This window comes from Crassostrea angulata, chromosome 7, assembly GCF_025612915.1.
Source record: "Crassostrea angulata isolate pt1a10 chromosome 7, ASM2561291v2, whole genome shotgun sequence".
NCBI classification, from domain to species: Eukaryota; Metazoa; Mollusca; class Bivalvia; order Ostreida; family Ostreidae; genus Magallana; species Magallana angulata.
In genome coordinates, this window is record NC_069117.1 from 29,122,148 (window position 1) to 29,145,783 (window position 23,636).

At 35.7% G+C, this 23,636-nt stretch overlaps 3 protein-coding genes across 4 annotated transcripts; 1 reads left to right on the plus strand and 2 right to left on the minus strand.

Moving 5' to 3' along the window:
* Nucleotides 1-3,138: 3,138 nt before the first annotated feature.
* Nucleotides 3,139-14,218, plus strand: LOC128155296 (uncharacterized). 2 transcript variants are annotated; one of them, XM_052816932.1, is made up of 5 exons: nucleotides 3,139-3,333; nucleotides 7,539-7,577; nucleotides 8,517-8,773; nucleotides 9,067-9,576; nucleotides 12,559-14,218. In XM_052816932.1, exons 1-5 carry the CDS (start codon nucleotides 3,296-3,298, stop codon nucleotides 13,023-13,025), a joined length of 1,311 nt encoding a protein of 436 aa, XP_052672892.1. In that variant the 5' UTR covers nucleotides 3,139-3,295; the 3' UTR covers nucleotides 13,026-14,218. The 2 variants fall into 2 exon arrangements, with proteins under 2 accessions (XP_052672892.1, XP_052672893.1); XM_052816933.1 differs by lacking the exon at nucleotides 7,539-7,577 and having other exon boundaries at nucleotides 3,140-3,333.
* A 1,068-nt stretch (nucleotides 14,219-15,286) lies between these two features.
* LOC128191282 (uncharacterized) lies at nucleotides 15,287-15,856 on the minus strand. Its single transcript, XM_052863366.1, has one exon. It carries the CDS (start codon nucleotides 15,854-15,856, stop codon nucleotides 15,287-15,289), a length of 570 nt encoding a protein of 189 aa, XP_052719326.1.
* A 27-nt stretch (nucleotides 15,857-15,883) lies between these two features.
* On the minus strand, nucleotides 15,884-21,072 carry LOC128191283 (uncharacterized). The gene is made up of 4 exons (XM_052863367.1): nucleotides 18,247-21,072; nucleotides 17,151-18,142; nucleotides 16,418-17,039; nucleotides 15,884-16,282 (listed from the first exon to the last, which is right to left on the minus strand). Exons 1-4 carry the CDS (start codon nucleotides 21,070-21,072, stop codon nucleotides 15,884-15,886), a joined length of 4,839 nt encoding a protein of 1,612 aa, XP_052719327.1.
* Nucleotides 21,073-23,636: the final 2,564 nt, after the last annotated feature.

Sequence of the window (23,636 nt, forward strand, 5' to 3'; positions counted from 1 at the left end):
ATCAACAAGGTCATATTCAGTCTAAACTATCAGTATTATATTTATTTGTGGTATATACAAAATTAAAAAAATCAAAATTTTTCTAGTGTTAGTTTTATTTAAGGAATGAATTCAATATTTATTTGTTTTATACAAAATAAAATGGTTTGGGGCAGTTTACGCTTTATAAACCGCGAAGCGGTTTATAAACAAGAGGCCCATGGGCCACATCGCTCACCTGAGGAACAATAGGTATGATAAAGTCAGCTTAATGGAGTCATAATACAAACAATCTGGACAATGTACAATAATACATGTAGATCCTGTATAAATAAAATCCATTTTCCCCCCTTAGAAATCGGATAGCCCTGATTGATGCCAATATTTACAAGAGCAGACTTTAATCACCGCTCCTGCACATATATAGGGACTCAACGTTGCGCAGGGAGGGATGACCGCACACCTACGCAACTCAACAGGTACCAACTTTTACGCAAGCAGGGATGACCGCACACTTGCACCAACAGCTCAACCTAACTCAAGCATGGAGTGCCGCACACTTGCGCTAGAAAGGCCTGAACACCAGCAGGGATGACAATACATTAGTGCTCCGCCGCAACCACCACCAATACAAGCCGGTATGAATGCACACTTGTATTAATGCGATACAGGGCAGGAATGACCGCACACCTTGTATCGAAGGTTAGAAAACACGTTGATTAAATAGAGCAGGGATTTTCACACAATCTATCCATACCTGTTCAAGTTTATCAAGCTCATCGTAATGCAATAGACACTGTCCCTATATATGTGCCGGCCTAAAATAATTCATAGTATCTAAAAATTGGAAATCAAAAATAAACAAACTAATCCGGTCTAACCCAAAACTTCTTATGCAGAACAACTTATATACATTGAATATTTATTATTGTATAAAAATAATCATCACAATAATTGGTTAACAGTGGATGCATTAATTAAAATAATCAAGAATCAATAAATCAAGGGCAATAACTCAATACAGTAATACAAAAAGATTCTAATGAAAAAATAGCTGCCTGCTTCAATATTATAGTCATATCACATGTTGAGTAATGCAGTTCTAAAAAAGATCCTTTACAATTATTTATATATGGGATATTTAGTTACATCAAACTCTGAACCTTCTTGTGAGGCCGAAGAATTGTCCTGGAGCCAAAGTTTTAACAATCATAAAGAATCATCTTGCTCATTAGTTTCTGAGAAGAAGATTTTTAAAGATTTACTTTATATATTCCTATGTAAAACTTTAACAACCCCCCCCCCCCCCCCCATGTGGCCTCACCCTACCCCCAGGGATCATGATTTTCACAACTTTGAATCTACACTACCTGAGGATACTTCCACACAAGTTTCAGCTTTCCTGGCTGATTAGTTTCTGAGAAGAAGATTTTTAAAGATTTACTCTATATATTCCTATGTAAAATTTCGACCCCCATTGTGGCCCCACCCTACCCCCGGGGATCATGATTTTCACAACTTTGAATCTACACTACTTGAGGATGTTTCCACACAAGTTTCAGCTTTCCTGGTTGTTTAGTTTCTGAGAAGAAGATTTTTAAAGATTTACTCTATATATTCCTATTTAAAACTTCGACCCCCATTGTGCCCCACCCTACCCCCAGGGATCATGATTTTCACAACTTTGAATCTACACTGCCTGAGGATGCTTCCAAACAGGTTTCAGCTTTCTGGCTGATAAGTTTCTGAGAAGAAGATTTTTAAAGATTTACTCTATATATTCCTATGTAAAATTTAAACACCCCCCCAATGTGGCCTCACCCTACCCCCAGGGATCATGATTTTCACAACTTTGAATCTACACTACCTGAGGATGCTTCCACACAAGTTTCAGCTTTCCTGGCTGATTAGTTTCTGAAAAGAAGATTTTAAAAGATTTACTCTATATATTCCTATGTAAAATTTCGACCCCCATTGTGGCCCCACCCTACCCCCGGGGATCATGAATTTCACAACTTTGAATCTACACTACCTGAGGATGCTTCCACACAAGTTTCAGCTTTCCTGGCATTCTGGTTCTTGAGAAGAAGATTTTTGAAAATTTCTCGAAATTTTTCATTAATTTCTAATTATCTCCCCTTTAAAACGGGTGTGGCCCTTAATTTTCACAACTTTGAATCCCCTTTGCCTAAGGATGATTTGTGCCAAGTTTGGTTGAAATTGGCTTAGTAGTTCTTGAGAAAATGTTGAAAATGTGAAAAGTTTACAGACAGACGGACAGACAGACAGACGGACAGACGGACGACAGACAAAATGTGATCAGAATAGCTCACTTGAGCTTTCAGCTCAGGTGAGCTAAAAAACGTAAACTGTTTCAAACCATTTTATATCGTATAAAACTAATAAATATTGAATTCATTGCTTATAATTAAATTTTTTATTCTTAATTGTAGATAAAAACGGTCTTTGACCTTTAAAATGACGTAAAATATTCAAAATTCAAACGTAACGTCAGGCGTATTGATACGTTTTTGACGTTAGTCTTACTATGACGTAGGCAACAATCTTTATACGATATAAAATATTTTTTTAGCCAATCAGAAAGCGCGTTACAGTCAGAATTAAATTATTTCATTCTACCTAAATTATATAAACAATTGTTTTATGTTGAAAAAAAAATCATTAACACAGCAAATTCAAAAATAACAAACAATAACTATTTCATTTTACACTCCACTAAATGGATTTCAAAGAGAAGCTTTTAGGTGATGCAGGCAAAAACTATGCGGTCAGATTTCTTTCTTCAAATTTTAAATAATTAGAGGTTTCTTTTCAAAGAACAAAATAATGAATTTGAAGAAATATTTTATCAAAGAACAACTTTGGCTTAGCTTTTGTGTACTACCTAAATTAGAATAATTCCTCTTTTTTTTGTTTAAGCGTATTTATAAACATATACATGTAGATGTTCGATAATGAATATAAATAGAAAACAGAACGAAAAAACTAGAATTAAAAGTGCGACGCTAATAATGAAAAATGGACATTGAGTTTACATACTATTACATCATATCTGCAGAACTGACATTAGCTCTTCATATATGTCATTGAATGTTACTGGAGTGTCAGAGACCCAAATAGCAAAACTAGAAGTAAAAGCGCGACGCGTATTATGAGAAATGAACTTTGAGTTTACATATTATCGCATCACATCTGCAGAAGAGCGTCACTAAATGTTACAGACCCAAATAACTAATACTAATTCGAGGGAGATGTTTGTGTTGTTATTTACAGGATTTAGTTTTTATTTCTCATAATGAACGGACAGACCACGAGGAAAGTTTCCAAATTAAGGTAATTCAACAATTTTTAATATTTTAACTCTTGAAACAAACTTTATTTTTATTCTTATATTGGTGGAAAGGAATTACATAGAAGTTCATAAAACAATAGGGTCATTTTAAAAAAAATCATACTATTTCATTATTGCACTCCCCAATACCAAAAATTAATGGCGTTTTAAAAATTTCCGATTGAAACATGCTATAAGAATCCTTGTTTGCACAAAAAAATTTGTCTGACCGTTACATTTTTTCATTAGAATCTACTGAATTTACCCTGATTTGGTAGATTTTGAAAAATAAGGTTACCAGATGACTTAATCTAAGGAAAGCTTCAACCACCTTCAAAACAGTGTCAATAAATATTTTACAACGAAAAAATAATTATTATATTCAAATTACCAGTTAAACTTTCACATTACTTGAAATTTTTCTACATGCGTTCATCTTTCATAATTTCATCCTTCATGTAGTTACATACATTTGTAAATACCTATTTTGCTTGCGTTCATGATTCAGAAAACGTAAACTATACTGTTCGAAAACCGTGCGTCAAATGTGTTTATCGATCATAGAGCGGTACTAAATGTTATGTATGTTATTTTTTATTTGTTTGATACATTTTAATTAATTGTTTTCAAACATCTTGAAATATTAAATGCGTAATTTTGAGCTGAACGAGTGTGTATTTTATTATATTCTTTTGTAATTATTATTGTTACAGATCTCCAAATTCTATAATACATTGAAACATATATTCAAGAACCCAACAGCTGAGTTGGTCATTGAAATAACAATAATAATCATCTAAATGCGGCTGTGACAAAGTTGGGCGCCAAAGCAAGAGGTGGTGAAAAATCAAGTCTCAAACGGAACTCGAACACAGAGTCCCTAGCCTACTAAGCCAACGCTCTAACCGCCTAGCTATTGAGACCCGATATATGAACTCTTCAACACCTATTAAATTTTGCGCCCAACGTACAAATCTCGCGGTTACTTGCTAGGTACATGTTTCACACTATTTCCTTAACTCGTAGAATTCTACTTGTAAATTCGAGGACGAAATTCTAACAAGGGGGGGGGGGGGGGGGGTATGTCACCGAGTTAACAGGTGTTTGACAATAAGTTAATATATCAGGGGTTGGTGGAAAATTCAAATGATTGAAAGAATATAAAAACAAATCCAGATTTTAGTCCTAAAAATGAATTTTGAAAGAAGTAAATATTCAGTTCATTTTAAAACATTATAACTTGTTAAAACATAGGTACAGTGGGTAACAGTACCGTACATTGTGAGTCAATACCCTGTACTGTAGTCTACAGTGAGGTAAAGTGTTTTTCATTACCCCGTACAGTGACATACATTGGGGTACATTGCTAGTCAATGGGTAGGTACAGTGCTGTCCAGTGGAGTACAGTAGCTCTGTACAGTAGATGTACAGTGTAGCTAGAGTAGGGGGCAGTGATTATTCAGTAGATGTCAGTCAATTTTCTGGAATATCAGTAAAGTATGAATTCAGTGGTGTAGTTTACATGAAGTAGGAAAAGAAGAATAAAAAATAAAATATATAAGAATAAAAATAGTTTTTATCTAATGGAAGAAATGAAATGAAATATATTTTTTCATCTGTTTGTCTTTTTGCTCTCTATGAACTCTCTGGAAGTAATAGGATTTCAAATGTCAATCCAAATATACAAATTTGTATTTTTCTTGACGTTTAACCGATTGAACATAGGGCAAACTTTTGAAAAAGCAGGATATTTCAAGCAATTATATGTAATGAATGTATAAAATTTTAAAACGTATTGTAATATTTATATCCTGCAATCCGTGGTTTTGAAATTAGAAATTTAATAATGTTTGTAACATTGAAATGTAAAAGCTTATTTTATAATGCGTTTTTTCAGTATCAGAAAATTGAAAATCACGAAAGACATGTATGCACACGTAAATAAGTACAAAATATAAGTAAAAATAATATTTTCAATTTAGTATGCCATTCTAGAAACCTTGTTTTATCGGCATATTGTCCTACGTATTTGGTCTCAAAGTGAAATTTAATCGAACATCTGTTATATACACAGTTTAATTTTAACAAAAACTTAATTTTTCCCCCCACTGAAACAAACATGATTTATTATGAAAAACTTGTGCAGCTGTCATTTTTCTTCTTCATATTTGTTAACCATAATTTAGAACAATAAGCTTAGTGCCATATCCGTAACAACAGATTAATATTAGCAGAGATTCAATAATAATGGACCAAATCCAATCAATTTACAAAACTGGTTATTATTTTATCTTTTTCTATTTATTAAATGTACTTGGCAGACCAAGAATAAAATACATGTATTTTTTCGTTTTACTCCCTCGCTTTTCTCCTTCGTTTGAAGTTAGAAATATCAAACACACCAATTTCAGGAATAATATTTTTGATTGAATTGCAATCTTAGAAAATTCAATTAACTCTTGAAACAACCATAAGTTATGAATTTGGAGAAAAGTCTTCAACATTTTAAAAATTACACAAGAAGTAGAAGGGATTTACGAAATGTATATTGTTATAAATTGATATATTGATAATTTAACAGGATGAAAACGAGGAATGTAGAGTGCGATATTACATGTAATTCAGTGGCGTTACTTCCTCGCACAAATTTAACTACTTGTTCACAAAGAAACAAGTAAAAATGTCCAAGTGAGTACGCAAGCTTAATTGATTAAATTATAAAATTATGCCATTTAATGTTTTTGCAGTACAAATCGAAATTACAGTTAGGCATGCGATGAAGTGCTTGTTTCATTAATATTAACAAAATCACTAAGTTAAACCATATAAAATTTTTTATTAATATTTTATGATACTATACAAGTTTTTCATGATTATTTTAGTATACAATACAGTGGACATAATGCAGATGTACGCTTTCTTATTAACATCGAGTTTTAATTATCTACTGATATGATTAACCCTTCAATTTCTGAAAAGTCTATAAATTCCATTCTAAATGAAGTATTGCGGAAGGAAATACATGAACCGTATTTTCCATATTTGAAGCCTGAAAGTTTATTAATGTTAATATAGCAACATTTATTTCTTCTAGGAAGGCTTACTGAGTATCATAGTGCAATTTCGCGAGTTGTTTTAAAGGTATATAGGTTTTTAATAAAATGAAGCTTAAATGTAATACGTTTGAATTGCTTTTTAAGTAAAATAAAACAGGAAAGATGGGATTGCTTATGTAGCCAATAAGCCATATTGAGTGAAAACAAATCTTTGCTTTGTTTTTAAACTTAAAATGTTTTAAGTTACGTACAGCTCAGATGTGCGAAACTTAAAGTCCATTGTAGGTGACCATTGGTTGAGAAAAAGTAAAAACCAATCCAACTATTCCAATTAAAGATAGGAATGTAATTAGGCTTACAATGTAGTGGCGTCTGAGGATGGCAGAGAGGAGAACTTTATTTATGCTGCAGTGGAGTGGTCTTTTCCTCCAACTTTTTCTTGGATTGACGCTGTAAAAATTCATTTGTAAACTTCAAAAGTCTTTTTTTTCTATATCTTCACTTTTAAATAACAAACTTCAACAAAATAACTAGTTTTCTGACTAGAAAGTCAAATTACATTTGATAATTTTAAGTTAAATAAAAAATCTATATTAATTTAAGGGGGATGTGCGGCCATCTTGTACATTTGAGAATATGAATGTAATCATTTCTTGAACTGGGTTGTTTCTGCCCGAAACTGGCAAAAAATGTTGCTAAAAGATTTAAATAAAAAAATATGAAGTCCTACATGTCATTTTTTTTAAAAAAAGCATGCATATAAAAACAGAGCAATGCCTTTTTAATCACTCAGAACAGCTGTCGAACTGCACTGCTACAGACTTATTTTGAAGATTTAAAAATCTGAAAAAATCTAAAGGGGGTTCATTAGTGTTTAAAGAATAATCATATGCAGTTTATAGGATTATTAGAAAAAAAAAATATTGTAAACTTCTATTTTCGTTATGAAATTCCTTTCTTTATAGTTTAAAAATAAGTTTACCTGTTGCAAAATTTTCAATTCATGTCTTCGTTTAAAGATATATTTTGATGCTTCTTTAAAAAAATTGTCACATGTGATTTGATAAATATAATATGTTAACAAAATAAGCATATTTGTGATTTTAAACAATTAAAGTCTAATGATTTATTCGTGTATTTTTGAGTTGCAGATGGTGCAGACGCCCGCGTATTCCTATTGCTGTAACCAGGCAGGTTTTCCCACATTATCTTGCATGAAATCGACTTTTGGCTTTCCTCATTCAATATCACTACTTATAAATCCAGAAAATTCTTACCCTAAACATTTCAATAAAAAAATATTGAAGACATGTTCGATGTCGAAATCGAAAGCTGCCATCTTTGTTTATTGAACTAGTGTTTCTCCTTTATACAAAGGAAAATCGTGAAATATTTTTAATTGATGAGTGAACAACCATTGGTATACATGGCCAGTTGTATAGAAGTCAACGTTTATTACGAACAATTCCACACTGGTGAACCTTTCAATTTCGATGCCATTTCTCAAAGAATATGGATTCTACTACACAAATCGCAACCGAATCGAAATCCGGAAAAACGGAACCGAAACCGAACCGAACAAATTGCTCCGCGGTTTTCGGGTATTTCGATGACCCTTGACAGCCGTTTAAAAATATCATCATATATACACAGTTTTAAATTGATGTAAGGATAGAGGATGCTATAGCATTGAATCATGATTTTTTGAAGTATACACTATCATAACTGCAGCGGTGTGTGCATACAAATTGAGTAACGCGCGTTATGAAAATTTGTATGCACACATCGCTGCAGTTATGAGAGTGTATACTTCAAAAAATCATGATTTAATTTAATATTTACATTTTTTTTAACTTCTTGCCTTGTCTGCAAATGTGATTCATACCTTAAAATTCCTATCTTATCCTAAGGGTAAGTTAATATTAATGGAAGAGCCACAGTGACAGCCATAAGCGTGAACTTTGATTTTCGCTTGTGACGTTGCAGTTTACAACGTTCAACGTTTGTGACGTCATAATAAAACTCGTCAATTTGACCTTTGACTACTTGTTGCATTTAGAGGCATTTAAACATCACGGAATTTAATGGAAAAACACAGTAGAATGTAAATATTATATAATATCTTTCAGGGGAAGATGTTTCAAATTTCTGATTGGATTACTATGTACATGTATGGTCATCCTATTGGTAAAGCTTTACTTTCTTGGACAACAAAAGAGAATAGAAAATAACAACAGTACTAGAGAAAAGCTGGCGTCTGTGACCCAAAGGAAAATGATACCAGCAAAGTTTCTTCAAGAAGAGTCTTGTGAGATCGAAACGGCACTCTACTATCTAGGAAACCACACGAATATTACTATAGAGAACTATAAAGACCCATTTGCCAGTAAGTAGTGAATAGAAAAATTAATAGTTCTGAAGAGCTTATTAATACTTAGGCTATGCCCTTTAAAGAATTTTCTTTGAAATTGTTTAAGGTAAATCCATCCAAATGTTAATCTCTTGAATTAACTTTAATTTACAACTACTAACTATTTGGTTGATGGTAGATTTATGTTTAAAATTTATTATTTAAGAAATCGTTAGTTTAATGTTTTATTTGAATATAGGGGTTTTGTTGAAGGGTTGATTTTTATAGCGGCTGATTAACTGTTATCTTTGTTTCTTTTTCGTATGGAGATTTCACCCCTATTGGCGGCAATGATTGGACATTTTCATCAACTGTGGATTGCCTTCAAAAGACATCTAATTTTAAGAAATCAATTATGGAACGAAACCAATTTTATGTTGGATGTTCAAAGAATGACGTGTACATGAATCTTACACATATGAGTTCCGATTCCACCGACCAAGTGTTTCAATTCCCGAGCAACTGTCTCAGACGGGTTATTTCCAAGTACTGCACAGACAACTCAACAGTGCCAAATATTGTTCACTACATCTGGTTTGGGAGCCTGTCCTTTGAGTTCATGCATTTTGTTAGTTTCTTGAGTGCATACAAGTATCAAAATCCCTGCATGATATTGTTTTTTCACGACATGCTACCATCTGGAATATGGTGGAATTTGCTGCGACAGACAGTTCCGAACTTTGTACTTGTAAGAGTAACCCCGCCTACCCATATCTCAGGGAGAAAAATTAAATTTATACAACACAAGGCGGACATTTTTCGACTTCAAATTCTTAAAGGTATTATATGCAGACAAATTCTTACTATAACGGCAATTGTGCATTTTCCCCACATGTTACTTGTATCAACTACTGTACATCGCTCCTGTGCGTGTATATGTATGTATACTACATGTAGTATATGCATATATGTGTGTATGTTATTGAGGCATTTAATGCTTATTATTGGACATCGCCGGTCCTTTAACACACCAGGCCGTGCAGACAAATTGAATATCGCGCGTTAGCATTCAATGCTTTACATTTATATTGATGTTTGTTTGTATGATATTTATTTATATATCGTCGATTTAAAACCACTATATATTTCTGCTCTTTGTCAGGGCAGGGATATAATAAAGAGATTGAACAGCTTTAAAACATTATTTAATTCACCTCGGAACTAAACTGAAAAAAATATACAGCCAGAAACTTTGTCAAGAAAATTCTTTTCTATTGATCGAATATATATATATATATATCTAATTTGACGATTTTTTTATAAGTACGTATCAAATTGATTATGTAAGTTTGAACTATTTAGCTCACCTCAAGTGAGCTTTTTGAATCAAAATTTGTCCGTTGTCTGTCGTCGTTGGCGGCGTTGTCGTTGTTGTAAACTTTCCACATTTTCATCTTCTTCTCCAGAATCACTGGGCATATTTCAACCAAACTTGGCAAAAGCATCATTGGGTGACGGAGATTCAAATTTCAAATGAAGTGCCACAGATTTTTAAAGGGGAGATAACTTAGAATTATTGAAAATTTGTTGGTATTTTTCAAATATCTAAAAAAATATTAAGTCGGAAAAGCTTAAACTTGTCTGGAAGCATCCTCATGGGGGGTTTATTCAAGATAATTCAAATCATGGTCCCCGGGGGTAGGGTGGGGCCACAATGGGGGGGGGGGGGGTGGGTGGGTGATTTTTACATAAAAATGTATAGAGATAATCTTTAAATAATTTTCTAAAAAATGATTTGGCCAGAAAAGCTTAAACTTGTTTGAAAGCATCCTCTGGTAGTGTACATTCAAGTTTGTTCAAATCATGGACCCCGGGGGTAGGGTGGGGCCACCATTGGGGGGGATGAATTTTTACATAAGAATATATAGAGAAAATCTTTTAAAATCTTCTTCTCACAAACTATTAGGCAAGAAAAGCTGAATTTGAAGTGGAAGCATCCTCAGATAGTGTAGATTCAAATATCATGGTCCCTTGGGGTTGGGCGAGGCCACAATGGGGGATGCATATTTACATAGGAATATAAAAAGAAAATCTTTAAAAATATTCTGGGAAAGTTTTTAGTCCAAAAAGCAGTTATTTGTGTAAAGGCATGGGTTGTGCAGATTAAAATTTGATCAAACTATGATTCCCTAGAAAAAAATGGGGACATAAAGTGGGGGGAGGGGGTTATATAGGAATAGTGAAAAATCTTCTTACAGCTACAGCAAAAGGGGCTAGATATTTACCATAGAAATATGTGGATAGAAATCGGTAGATTTTAAATTTTTTTGAGCAAGATCTACTCTACTTAGTTGTCAAGATATTTAACCGGGTTTTCCAACGGAAAATTCCGGTTATTAAAATGGTGAAAATGGCCGGCGGGCGGTCTGGCGTGCGGCTGCCAAAAGGGTACCCTAAATGTACGGATAACTCCTCCTACAGTGTTCAAGATAGGAAGTTGTTCTTTTGCAGAACGACTGTGCATATATTAGAGGTGTGCATATTGCTAAGATTTTGATTTCTGATAATATACGAAAAAATACCAGCTTTTGAACTTAGTCATTTTTTGGGCAAATATTGCATATAGGGTACTCCATTTCACTGGATACGATAGGTAGTGTTTATCAATTCAGGGTTAACATGGATTATGGATACAGTTCACGTAAAAGAAAACCCGATTTGCTTTCACATTGACAGCTTTTCACTTGTTTAATTTTGATACTGTAATGCTAATTTGATCAGAGTTAAGACAATTGTTGCTCAGGTTAGCGATGTGGCACCTCGGCCTCTTGTTATTTAATCTTTCAATTCTTAATCTAATAAAAACGTGTTATAACATTTATTTGTACTTAAAAGCCGAGATCAGGTTTGCCGTGTTATTAAACATTGAACGCTAAAAATTTCCAATATATGTATGTGTGCCCACTTCAGCTTATTGGTAAGATTCAGAGAAAACACTTACAGAGATGTTCATCAAACGTCTTACAATTTTTTGGCGTGGTAAAAGGACAAACCCTTTTAATTTTTAGGTCAGATGGTTGAATTCTTTTAAAAAATGTCGCTAAAAGAACAACATAAAAAAGTGGAATTTTATATAAGACTTGACAATACTGAATGCCGGTTTACTATTATGAAACTACAGTGCAACTTAAGATCATGACAATATTGTTCTATTTTTACCCAGTAAAAGAAAAAAAAGTTTCTTTTAAATGGAGAGTTGGGAGAATGTCCAAAGTTAAAAGTTGAAGCGACCAGAAAATAACATTTCATCACATTTTCATCAAATCAAGCAGACGAATTTGGGCAAAAATTACCGATTTTCTAAGAATCAATCGCTAGATGTTTGCGTTCTTTTTATTTATATGAAATATGGATTTGCCTGCACGAAGCGTTCATACTGAATGTATGTTAATATCTTTTTACCAGGTATTTCAGTTTTATATTAGAAGAACATTTTTAATATCAATTATTCAACTCAGCTCATGCTTTCAGGGGAATTGAAAATCCTCCTGTTTATTCACTTTATTTTTAGAACCTGCATTTAAAACCTGTATACACACAAAAACCCCCAAAACTACAAATGCCTTTATTAAGACATTTTTACGTTTTTTAAAATTTACTTTTAGTTTTAAATTTTTAAGTTTTAAATTGTTTTACAAACTCACACACATTTATTGATATTATTCTTATAATAATAATAATAATAATAATAATAATAATAATAATAATAAAAATAATAATAATAATAATTATTAATATGCAACCTTATTTATTATCTGCAGAGTATGGCGGTATATACTTAGATACCGACCAATACATCTTACGGTCGCTAGATGAGTTCAGGAACAACGAATGCACGATGGGAGTGGCCCATGACGGATCGGTAGGTAGTGCGTTAATCATTGCAGCTAGAAATTCCAGATTCGTCCAAAAATGGATTGAGAGTTATCGTTCCTATGATCCAGAGAGCTGGGGAGGTAACTCTGTAACAATGGCAAAGAGACTTGCTGAGAAATTTCCTGATCTAGTTCGACTACATAGACATCATTGTATGTTCTTTCCCCATGGATTGGTTTTGTATAATCAAAACTACAAGTGGTCCCACAGTTATGCGATTCATATTTTTAAGACAGGACATTTTGATATGTTAAAGAGCATCAACTTTGATACTGTGCAAAAGCTAAATAATACAATCGGTGCTTTTTTCCGATATATTCTGTATGACGACAAAGAACTTTGTCGCACTTGAGTTCGGTGTGATGAATTTAAAAAAATGTAATTCTAGATACAAATATAACGAAATTATCCTGATAAATGCATTAATACAACCATACAAACTAAAAAAAAATTGCCAAGGTGTCATTTTTGCACTTGTCCAATGTTCATGTTTCGAAAAATTTAAAAATATTATATTGTAGACTATTGCTTCAAGAGTTTAGAACTACTTTTGTTATTGTTGAATATCACCTCAAAAAACATTTGCCTTTAAAAAATAAATTCTTAGGTAAAATTACTCTTATAGGAAAAACAAGATTTTTAGATTTTCCTACCAGAATAGGGAACTTCCTATATATATCTCTTTGAATAGCGCTAAAATTTGAATAAAATCTCCAGAAGAATTTCAAATGCGATTGAAAATTTCAATTTCTTGAAGAAATAATGCCTGTCTAAATAAAATTCCTGTATAATTTTTATGCTATAGATATATAATTTCTTTTGGAGTTTTATAAAAACTCCTACTAGATTTTAAAAATATCCTATAGAATATTGTTAATCCTCTAGGATTTATTACTTTTCCATGGGATATTAATTTTTTAAGGTAAATATCTAAACTGCCAGATGAGCTACATTGAAACGAAAGATGATGTATCCTCATTGGGCAATAATACTCTACCATTTGTTATATACATAATATTTTTACAAAACTGCATCTTAAGTGGGAACAAAAAATGACATCTTTGCATTGGCAAAATTATTTAGCAGTGTATTAAAACCTATGGGAAACTGCTACAAACTAAGTACATGTATAGCTATTACAATGAGCAAAATAGTTAATTATAATTTCTGTAGAAATTTTATTGTGTTCCCACAGCTATTAACGAAGCCAATCATGCTCTTTCAAGTTTCAATCAATTTTTGAAGAACCGTTAGAAATGAATTCTTTTATTTGATACGAAAATGTTGTCAGATTTTATTATATATTTGATGAATTTCTAATATGGTATAGAAAGTTTATCAGGCTTGCATTTTACCAATTATGTCGCTTGATAAACAAGATCATATTCAGTCTAAACTACCACTATCATATTTATTTGTGGTAAATACAAAATAAACAAAATCAAAATATTTCTATTGTTTCGAATTTCACAAGCGCTTTCCTTTTATTTCATTACATCTGAATTACAAACATTTGTTGTATGTTGAAAAATAAAACATTAAGACAGCAAATTCGAACAATAACTTTTTTTTATTTTACACTCCACTTAGCTGCAATAATGTAGCCCTCTCCTGATTTGTTTTGTTTGGGAGAGGGCTACAACTCCATAGGATCTTCGTAATGGTGCAAGTGCGGGAGTGATTCACTCCCGCAACGATTTCGTCTCAAATCGTATATAATTGACAATAACATTTTCATTTCTTAACTGAATTCAAACTATGCTGCCTATGACCTTCACAACAACTGAGCAAGATCAATTGCAGTAGTTTAACCTTTATTGATGTGTGTACGAGTGGTTAAATCTGAAAACATAACAAAGCGTTCATTAACATACAAAAATACAACTAAAAAAAGTACAGATGTACTGTGCAATACAAGAAAGATTGCATGACTAGATATTTGACTATTTTGGTGTGAAACAAATGAACCTGATCTATTTGATAAGGAAAATCCACATTTTACAACATGCCATTTGCACTACATTTTCGCGCGGTTTCTGAATGTAAATAAACAGCCTAATACACATGTATACTTGTCATAATGGACTTAATTCTTCCTACAGTTTTCTGTCAATGTGTTTAATCTTAATACTATAAAAAGTTACAAAATGTTAAGTCTAATGATGAACCTGATTAAGCTTGAATACACAAAACATTGCTATAGAGTGATTCTATAAATAGCACACTGGTGGCAGATAAACAAAGTCAAAACCTGCATAAAAATATCGCCTTGCAAATCAGAAAACATATATATGCATTCATAGAAATTAGACATATTACAAATTCTACTTAGTCCATTGTGCTCCAATGCTTGTCAAACAAATGAGTATGTGAAAATAAATGCAGCCCTGCTTGGCTACCTGTTGCATGTACACTGTACAACTTATCCGGAACATGTGGGTCAAACATAAAATACAAAATACAAACAGCGCAGATATAATATTTCCGGAATAAGTAACACTACACTCCCCGTCTTATATCATATTGATATAACAAATAACTGATATTCAACTAACACAAATATATCACTAAAATGAAACTGATACACAACGTAAATACATGTACATGTAATCACTATTCCAGAAGAAGTACCATCTCCGCAATAGGTCTGGTGTAGGTCGTCACCTTTCCATCCTTGACGACACGAATGACAGCCTTTCGGACCAATCTGTCGTTGCTCTCAATTGGGCGCTCGACTATCCCCAATGGCCACATATTCCTATGAACATCTTTCTCGCGCAACAAAACAATGTCTCCGGTCTTCAGATTCTGTTTGCTAGAACACCACTTACGTCTCCTCTGTAAGCTCTCCAAATAGGTGGCACGCCACTTTTTCCAAAACATATCAGATAACACCTGGACATGTTTCCAACTTGCAGAGTACATATCTTTGATGCTCAAATGGTCCGAGATTGTTCCAATCTCTCCCTGCTTCTGGGTCAGTAAAATGTTTGGACTCAATACCATAGGAGACGATGGGTCTGTATCAATTGCCGCTATCGGGCGGGAGTTGAGAATTGCACAGACTTCGGCCATAAGCGTAACTAGCACCTCATGTGTCAGATCTTTAGGCCCTTCTTGAAGAAGCATAGAATCCAAGATCTTGCGAGCACTGCCAATAGCCCGCTCCCAAACACCCCCCATGTGAGATGCATGGGGAGCATTAAACAATCAGGTTGCTCTGTTATCCTTCAGGTAGGTCTGGACCATCTTGTCTTCGACATTTACCGCATTCACATTGAGGTCGTTCACGGCTCCAATAAAATTAGTGCCCTTATCAGAGCGAAAGAGTTTAACTGGTCCGCGCAAGGCTACAAAGCGTCGTAGGGCATTGATGAAACATGAGCTAGACATGTCCTCTATAACTTCGATGTGAACCGCACGTGTGGTTAGACAAGAAAATAACACAGCCCATCTTTTGCTCTGAGCAGACCCACCACGCGTCTTTCTGGTAACCACCGGCCATGGACCAAATACGTCAAGTCCTACAGATGTAAATGGGGGTCCTGGGGTGAGCCGATCCAAAGGAAGATCTGCCATCTTCTGCTCCTGGGGTGTTCTGCGGAGTTTCTGGCAAACAACACATGAATAGATAATGGACGAAATAAGTCTCTTTCCTCAAAGGATCCAAAAGCCATGAGAACGCACGGCGCCTTCAGTAATTGCTCTTCCCTGGTGGAAAATTTTATTGTGGAAGAAACGTACCAGTAGAGTAGCAACATGTCCATTTGGAACTATAACAGGGTTCAACGAAGCAAGTCCACTGCCCTGCAAGTTGTTGAGACGGCCTCCAACTCTCAGCAAGCCAACATCGTCAATGTATGGAGATAAATCTTGAATGCGACTGTTCCTAGGTAGGTTATGTTTTCCTTCAATTGCTTCGAGTTCAGCCTTAAAAGCCTGACATTGCACACATCTAAGGATGAAGTGCTCCATGTTTTTGAGCTCAGACTCATGTTTGGTGTTCTGGCACAAGTGCCAGCCTGTACAGTCATTTGAACCTCTGTAGGAGGCAGACACATGGCGAAGGGTAGACAGTGCAGACAAAAGACTGTCCCATGTAGAGAATTTTGCGAAACGATCCTCCATTGGAGTCAGATTTTCTGATAGGTCTGCTTTAAACGCACTCACTTCTGGTCGAATATCCTTGTCTTCGTCAGGACTGACAAGTGGATAGTCAACTTCTGGTCCAATCTCTGTTAAGTCCTTTGAACAAAACTGCTCTGGTCCAGTGAGCCAGGTGTCCAATATATTTCTCATATCAGAACCTGATCCCCTAGTTGCTGCATCAGCTGGATTCAGGTGAGTAGGTACATAATTCCACTGGCTAGGGGTTGACACCGCATGAATACGTACTATCCTATTGCTTACATAATTGTAAAAACGTTTTGTTCTATTTCTTATGTACCCCAATACGACCTTGCTGTCTGTGAATTACCTAATAGAGGACGTTGGGATAAAAAGATGATCTGAGACGAACTCTCCAATCTCTGTTGCCAATACGGCTCCACAAAGTTCCAAACGTGGAATACTGTGTCCTGCTGAAGGAGCGAGCATTGACTTTCCCATTATGAATCCTATGTAATGATTCACCTTCAGGTAAGCTGCGGCGGCAATCGCTGTTTCGGATGCATCAGAGAATATCAGCACTTGTGGGTCTGTGGCTAAACTTAGCGAACTTGGAACAAACATACGGGGAATCCGTAGAGTGCTCAGCTGGTCTAGGGACATGCTCCAACTCTCCCATCTATCTCTGTGCTCTTCAGATAAAGGATCATCCCAGCTTGGACTTCTTGTACACATCTCACGTAGAATCATCTTTCCACAGATTGTCAGTGGAGACAGGAAGCCTATGGGGTCAAAGATACTATTGACCTTGGAGAGGATTCCTCGTCGAGTAAAGGGGACATCAGCATCTGGCTTCTGGAAGATGAAACAGTCAGAACTCAAATTCCAGGCCAATCCTAGGCTGTGCTGAACCAAATTGTCATCGTCACCAATTGAGAAATCCTTTATGTCCTTTCCTAGGTCATCTGGAGGGAACGCATCCAATACCTCTTGTACATTTGATACGATCTTGTACAGTCGTATTTTACCTTCTTCGTCTAGTGCCTTCTGAGTTCGCCTCATCAGGTCAATTACTTCAACAGGAGTTGGTCTAGACGTCAATGCATCATCAACATAAAAGTCCTGGTTTACAAAGCTAACGACCTCAGTATCCGCATCTCGTACTGCACGCCTCAGCCCGTATGTCGCCACGGCAGGGGAAGGTCTGTTCCCAAAAACGTGGACAGTCATACGATACTCGATCATCTTACGATGTGGATCATTGTCTTCGTACCAGTAAAATCGTAAGTAGTCTCTGTCCCTCTCATTCACAAAGAAACGGTAAAACATCTGCTGGATGTCACCAGCTATGGCACATGAATCCTTGCGAAATCGCAACAAGAATCCGAGCAAGTTATTGGTTAAGTTGGGTCCAGACAAAAGAGCATCGTTAAGTGAACATCCCTGATGTACTATCGAGGACGAACCTTGCCAGGTTTCTTTGGGTGTGTCACAGCAAATATTGGGATGTACCAGCACTCGTGTCCATTTGGTATCTCTGGTGCCCTCTCTGCTGCTCCTGTGTTGAATATGTTTTCCATGAATTCACACATCTGCTTTAGTTTTTCAGGATTTCTCTTCAAACTGTTGTCTAGGTTGATGGCCCGTCTGAAAACTTGAGCCCTGTTGTTCGTCAAGGTTGGACGGGTGTTCTTGAAGGGGAGGGGAGACGTCCAATTTCCCCTGGAGTCCATATGAAACGTTTGATCCATCATTGATAGAAACTCTCGATCCTCTACTGAATTTCCAATCTTGTTGTCATGTCTATCTGTGTAAAACACACTATCCCCCTTAAAATCTAGGGTCTGAGAAGATCCGTTGTTTAGAGGGCCTTGAACCTTAACATGAAGACTGTTTTGGCATGGAGTAAATATTGTCCCTCTACCATCATGCTGAATGTTAGTCTTAAGAACACTGAGATCACTCGGCTTGTGACGACCATCCAAACAAACGTCACCAATTATCACCCATCCAAGGCTCAGTTTTTGTGCGAAGGGAGATGCTGAGGGTCCTGTCACTTGACCTTGCACCTGATGTATGTCCACCAAGTCCCTACCAATCAAGAGCTGTATGCTGACATCTTTGCGGAGTGGGGGGAGTTCATTGGCGATGTGTCGTAAGTGAGGATGAGCACGGGCAACCTCTGGGGTAGGAATTTCCATCACATTATCTGGAATGTCATTACACTCTATAATGGGCGGCAGCTTGTGATAAGCAAGTCCGTCCATAGACTGAATACAGAATCCAACTGCTCTTCTCCCAGATGCCTCAGTCACTCCAGCACAGGATTTAAGTCTATCAGGGATAGGGTCAGATGTGACCCCAAGTTGGTTCAAAAGTTCAGAGCGCGCTAGGGTGTGATTGCTCTGGTCGTCAAGCAACACATACACAGTCACAGCATCTTGCGGACGATCAGTGGGAAATACCTTCGCTAGAACGATCTTAGCACAGGAGCGTCCACCATTAACAAAGCCGCAGAGTGTAGTACATTTAGAGGATACCTCTGTTCCCTCCCCGCCATAATTGTTTGCCGTTTCTGAACTGTTGAAGGTTGTTCTTCTAGTATTGGACTCAGTAACGTGCAGTGCTGTTGGGTGTAGTTCACTGTCACATTTCTCACACTGTATGGGGTGTTTGCAGTTTTTCATCAGATGGTTATTTGATGCACAGCACTTAAAACAGATGCCCTTCTTCTTTAACAAGTCCTTGCGCTTTTTCATATCCCATCTTGAGAATTCCCTGCAGTGGTTTAAAGAATGATCTGATAAATGTATCGGGCACACTTTGTCTGGAGGCCCTGAAGTGTTAGTATGGACATCTGTCTTCCGGACAATCACTGACCTCTGGTCTGTAGTCATGCGTGACGTGGTAGATGGTTTACCTGTAGTCGTTTGAGTCTCAATGTGAAAAAATGCGGGGTCATTGCGAATTCTGGACAACTCACGTACAAAATCCAATGCAAAGGAGAAGGGTGGATAGGATACGTTGTGTTGCCTTTTGTAATTTGCCGCTCTCGTTGTCCATTTCTCCTGTAGATTAAAAGGAAGCTTGTGGATGATGGGAGAAACTCCCGAGGAAGAGTTGAAATATGATAGTAATGTGGAGTAATGCGGATTTCCCATTAATGATTCAATCTCTATCATAATATCCACTAACTCGTATAACTTTTTATTCTCCTTGTTCCCAAGTCTTGGAAATGAATTAAGTTTGTGCTTGATGGATGCCTCCACCACTTCCGGGGCACCGAACCGCTCGTCCATACGTTCCCATATCCTCTTAACTCCCTGTGATGTTTCAGAGCCTAGTGATGATCGGATAGTCTTAGCGTGTCTAGCTGAATCTGGTCCCAGCCAGCGAATAAGTAGATCTATTTCTTCAGGAGGGCTCACATGAAGCTCAAACATGATGCTCCTGAAATTAGTCTTCCACGCAGAGTAATTCTCTGGTTTTTCATCAAATGTTGAAAGCCTTGTCATTAGTGGGTCTTTCTTTAGAAGGAAGGAAGTCAACTCTGACGCAACTTTGTTGTCATGATTGGGAATGACTGAATGTTCGTGAACAACAGGCACTGTTCTATATACAGAATTGTTCTGGATGGGTACTGGATTCACAGTCCTCGGCTGAATAACATTCTCTGGTTGATGGGAAAAATGTTCAGCGATATATGGCTCGGTCCTATCTTCAGAATTGTGCTGGATGCGTACTGGATTCACAGTCCTCGGCTGAATAACATTCTCTGGTTGACGGGAAAAATGTTCAGCAATATATGGCTCGGTCCTATCTTCAGAATTGTGCTGGATGCGTACTGGATTCACAGTCCTCGGCTGAATAACATTCTTCGATTGATGGGGAAAATGTTCAGTGATATATCGCTCAGTACGAGTTTGGTCCACAGGAATAGCTAAAGAGGGAGGACGTTCATCTTCATCATAGATAGAAGCAGCTTTAACTTCCGCCTCCATTTCTACTGCCTCTTTCTTCAGTTTTAGAACCGATAGCTCAGCGTTAAGTTGCTCCTCTTCCTTTTTGTGTTTTATTTCTGCTTTCTTCTTCTGAATTGATGCCTCTTCCTCTGCTAATTTCAATTTGGCTTGAACTTCCTCCAATTTTATGGTGGCTCTTAGTTTCCTTGAAGATGACGAGGCGACCGACTTTGCGTCCACATTTTTGATGATTTTTATCTGCGTCGTTGCAGCCTTGAAAATCTTCTCACAGTTTGCACACGACTGTTCAAAGATTCTCCACTCTTTCATGCTTTCTGTTGTTCTCTCTCTTTTCAGAAAATCAAAAAAGTCTTAACAAGTCTTATTATAACCTTGGTAGTTCTGTTGTAACTCCAACTCCAAGTCATTCGCATCATTGATTCCACAATTAGAAATCCTGTTCAACGTTTCTTGAAATCTGGTCCAAGCCTTTTCCACTCTGTCCTTATGATGTTCCCTCTTGTCTTCATAATGTTGTTCTCCCCTTTCCGTAAGAGTTCGCACCCGATCCTGTTCTGTAGAATCTCCCGTCTCTTGAGGGGTTTGAGGGGTTCCGTCCTTGTTTGACGCCATTTGGAAATGGAATTTAACTATGCTGCCTATGACCTTCACAACAACTGAGCAAGATCAATTGCAGTAGTTTAACCTTTATTGATGTGTGTACGAGTGGTTAAATCTGAAAACATAACAAAGCGTTCATTAACATACAAAAATACAACTAAAAAAGTACAGATGTACTGTGCAATACAAGAAAGATTGCATGACTAGATATTTGACTATTTTGGTGTGAAACAAATGAACCTGATCTATTTGATAAGGAAAATCCACATTTTACAACATGCCATTTGCACTACATTTTCGCGCGGTTTCTGAATGTAAATAAACAGCCTAATACACATGTATACTTGTCATAATGGACTTAATTCTTCCTACAGTTTTCTGTCAATGTGTTTAATCTAAATACTATAAAAAGTTACAAAATGTTAAGTCTAATGATGAACCTGATTAAGCTTGAATACACAAAACATTGCTATAGAGTGATTCTATAAATAGCACACTGGTGGCAGATAAACAAAGTCAAAACCTGCATAAAAATATCGCCTTGCAAATCAGAAAACATATATATGCATTCAAAGAAATTAGACATATTACAAATTCTACTTACTCCATTGTGCTCCAATGCTTGTCAAACAAATGAGTATGTGAAAATAAATGCAGCCCTGCTTGGCTACCTGTTGCATGTACACTGTACAACTTATCCGGAACATGTGGGTCAAACATAAAATACAAAATACAAACAGCGCAGATATAATATTTCCGGAATAAGTAACACTACACAAACGTTGTAGATGTCTATGGCATAAATTAATCCAATAATATCAAGTATAGTCCAGATATCGGTTATTTTTCGTGTATGACAACAACAAAAGTTGAATTTGTCCGCCATGTTTACTGACCTTGACCGGTTTGATTTTGGGACAGCCAATGAGAATTCCGGAGCGGATCTTGAACTGAATATAGGAATTCCCCTATTTTAGACATAATTAACGCGGTAAATATGAATTTTTCATTATATACAATTTCCTTAAATGATGTTTTAGTGATAGAACGAAGTAAGATCGATTATTTACGCTGACATTCACGTTATCAATGATGTTTTAGTGATAGAACGAAGTACGATCGATTATTTACACTGACATTCACGTTATCACGTCCATCAAAACTCCAAGCATAAATCCCATAAAATCACGCGGGAACCGTCATGGCTGCTGAAAAAAAATGACGACTGGTAAACATGCTTGTGTGTTTTATCTGGTTTTGATTTATATATTAAGGTTAGTTTGTTCAACCTGAATTAAAAAATCATTTTATCTAAAGGAAGTCAAATATAAAATCGATCTCTTCAGACCGAAGTCAGCCACATTAAAAAATTAATTTTGCACCATTACGGAAATCCTGTGGAATTGTAACCCTCTCCAGTAAACATCAAGTATAAAAAATCCAAGAGGGCTACATTTTTGCAGCTACACTCCACTTAATGGATTTCAGAGTAGCTTTTCGATGACGCAAACAGAAACTGTGCGGTTTTTTTCTCCAAATTTTAAATAATTGGAGGTTTCTTTTCAAAGAACAGAATATTAAATTTGAAGAAATATTTCATCAAAGAACAAGTTTGGCTTAGCTGTTGTGTACTACCAAAATTATAATAATTACTTTTTCGTTGTTTAAGCGTACAAACGTACACATGTAGATGTTCGATATTGTTTTTAAAGGTAGGACAAGCAAAAAAAAGAAATTAAAAAAACAACCCATGGAACACAGAATAGGAAAACTAGAAGTAAAAGCGCGAGAAATGGACTTTGAGTTTACATACTATTACATTACATCTGCAGAACTGACATTAGCTCTTCAAATGTGTCACTTAATGTTACAGGGGTGTTACAGACCAAAATAACTTGATACTAATTCGAGGGAGATGTTTGTGTTGTGATTACAGGATTTAGTTTTTATTTCTCATTATTATTATTGCACTCTCTCAAATAAATGTCGTTTAAAAATTTCCAATTGAAACATGCTTTCAACAAAGCTATTTGTTTGGTCTAAAACAACTATTACCTTTAAATATGTAATGGATTTAGAAAAAATAGTCGGTAGAAGTTTTTTTGTTTGGTTGTAAGCGGTTATCGTATACGCTAACGCTTTTTGTCATGCAACCAATGCTTTAACGCAACCAGATTTGTAGAGTGAATATACTATATATACTATCAAAGACTTGATTTTAATGTACCACCCTATTCACGGCAAATTTGTACTTTTAAGGAAAGATATAATAT

Bases quoted from the DNA above. Each gene is read 5' to 3' on its own strand.
- LOC128155296 (XM_052816932.1), top strand. From the start codon at position 3,296: ATGAACGGACAGACCACGAGGAAAGTTTCCAAATTAAG. The intron at 8,774-9,066 runs GTAAGTAGTGAA...TTTCGTATGGAG, and splicing joins CTATAAAGACCCATTTGCCA to ATTTCACCCCTATTGGCGGC. The intron at 9,577-12,558 runs GTATTATATGCA...TATTATCTGCAG, and splicing joins TCGACTTCAAATTCTTAAAG to AGTATGGCGGTATATACTTA.
- LOC128191282 (XM_052863366.1), bottom strand. From the start codon at position 15,856: ATGGGGGGTGTTTGGGAGCGGGCTATTGGCAGTGCTCGCAAGATCTTG.
- LOC128191283 (XM_052863367.1), bottom strand. From the start codon at position 21,072: ATGAAAGAGTGGAGAATCTTTGAACAGTCGTGTGCAAACTGTGAGAAG. The intron at 18,143-18,246 runs GTTCGTCCTCGA...CGATTTCGCAAG, and splicing joins ACCCAAAGAAACCTGGCAAG to GATTCATGTGCCATAGCTGG. The intron at 17,040-17,150 runs GTAATTCACAGA...GTCAACCCCTAG, and splicing joins ATCCCAACGTCCTCTATTAG to CCAGTGGAATTATGTACCTA.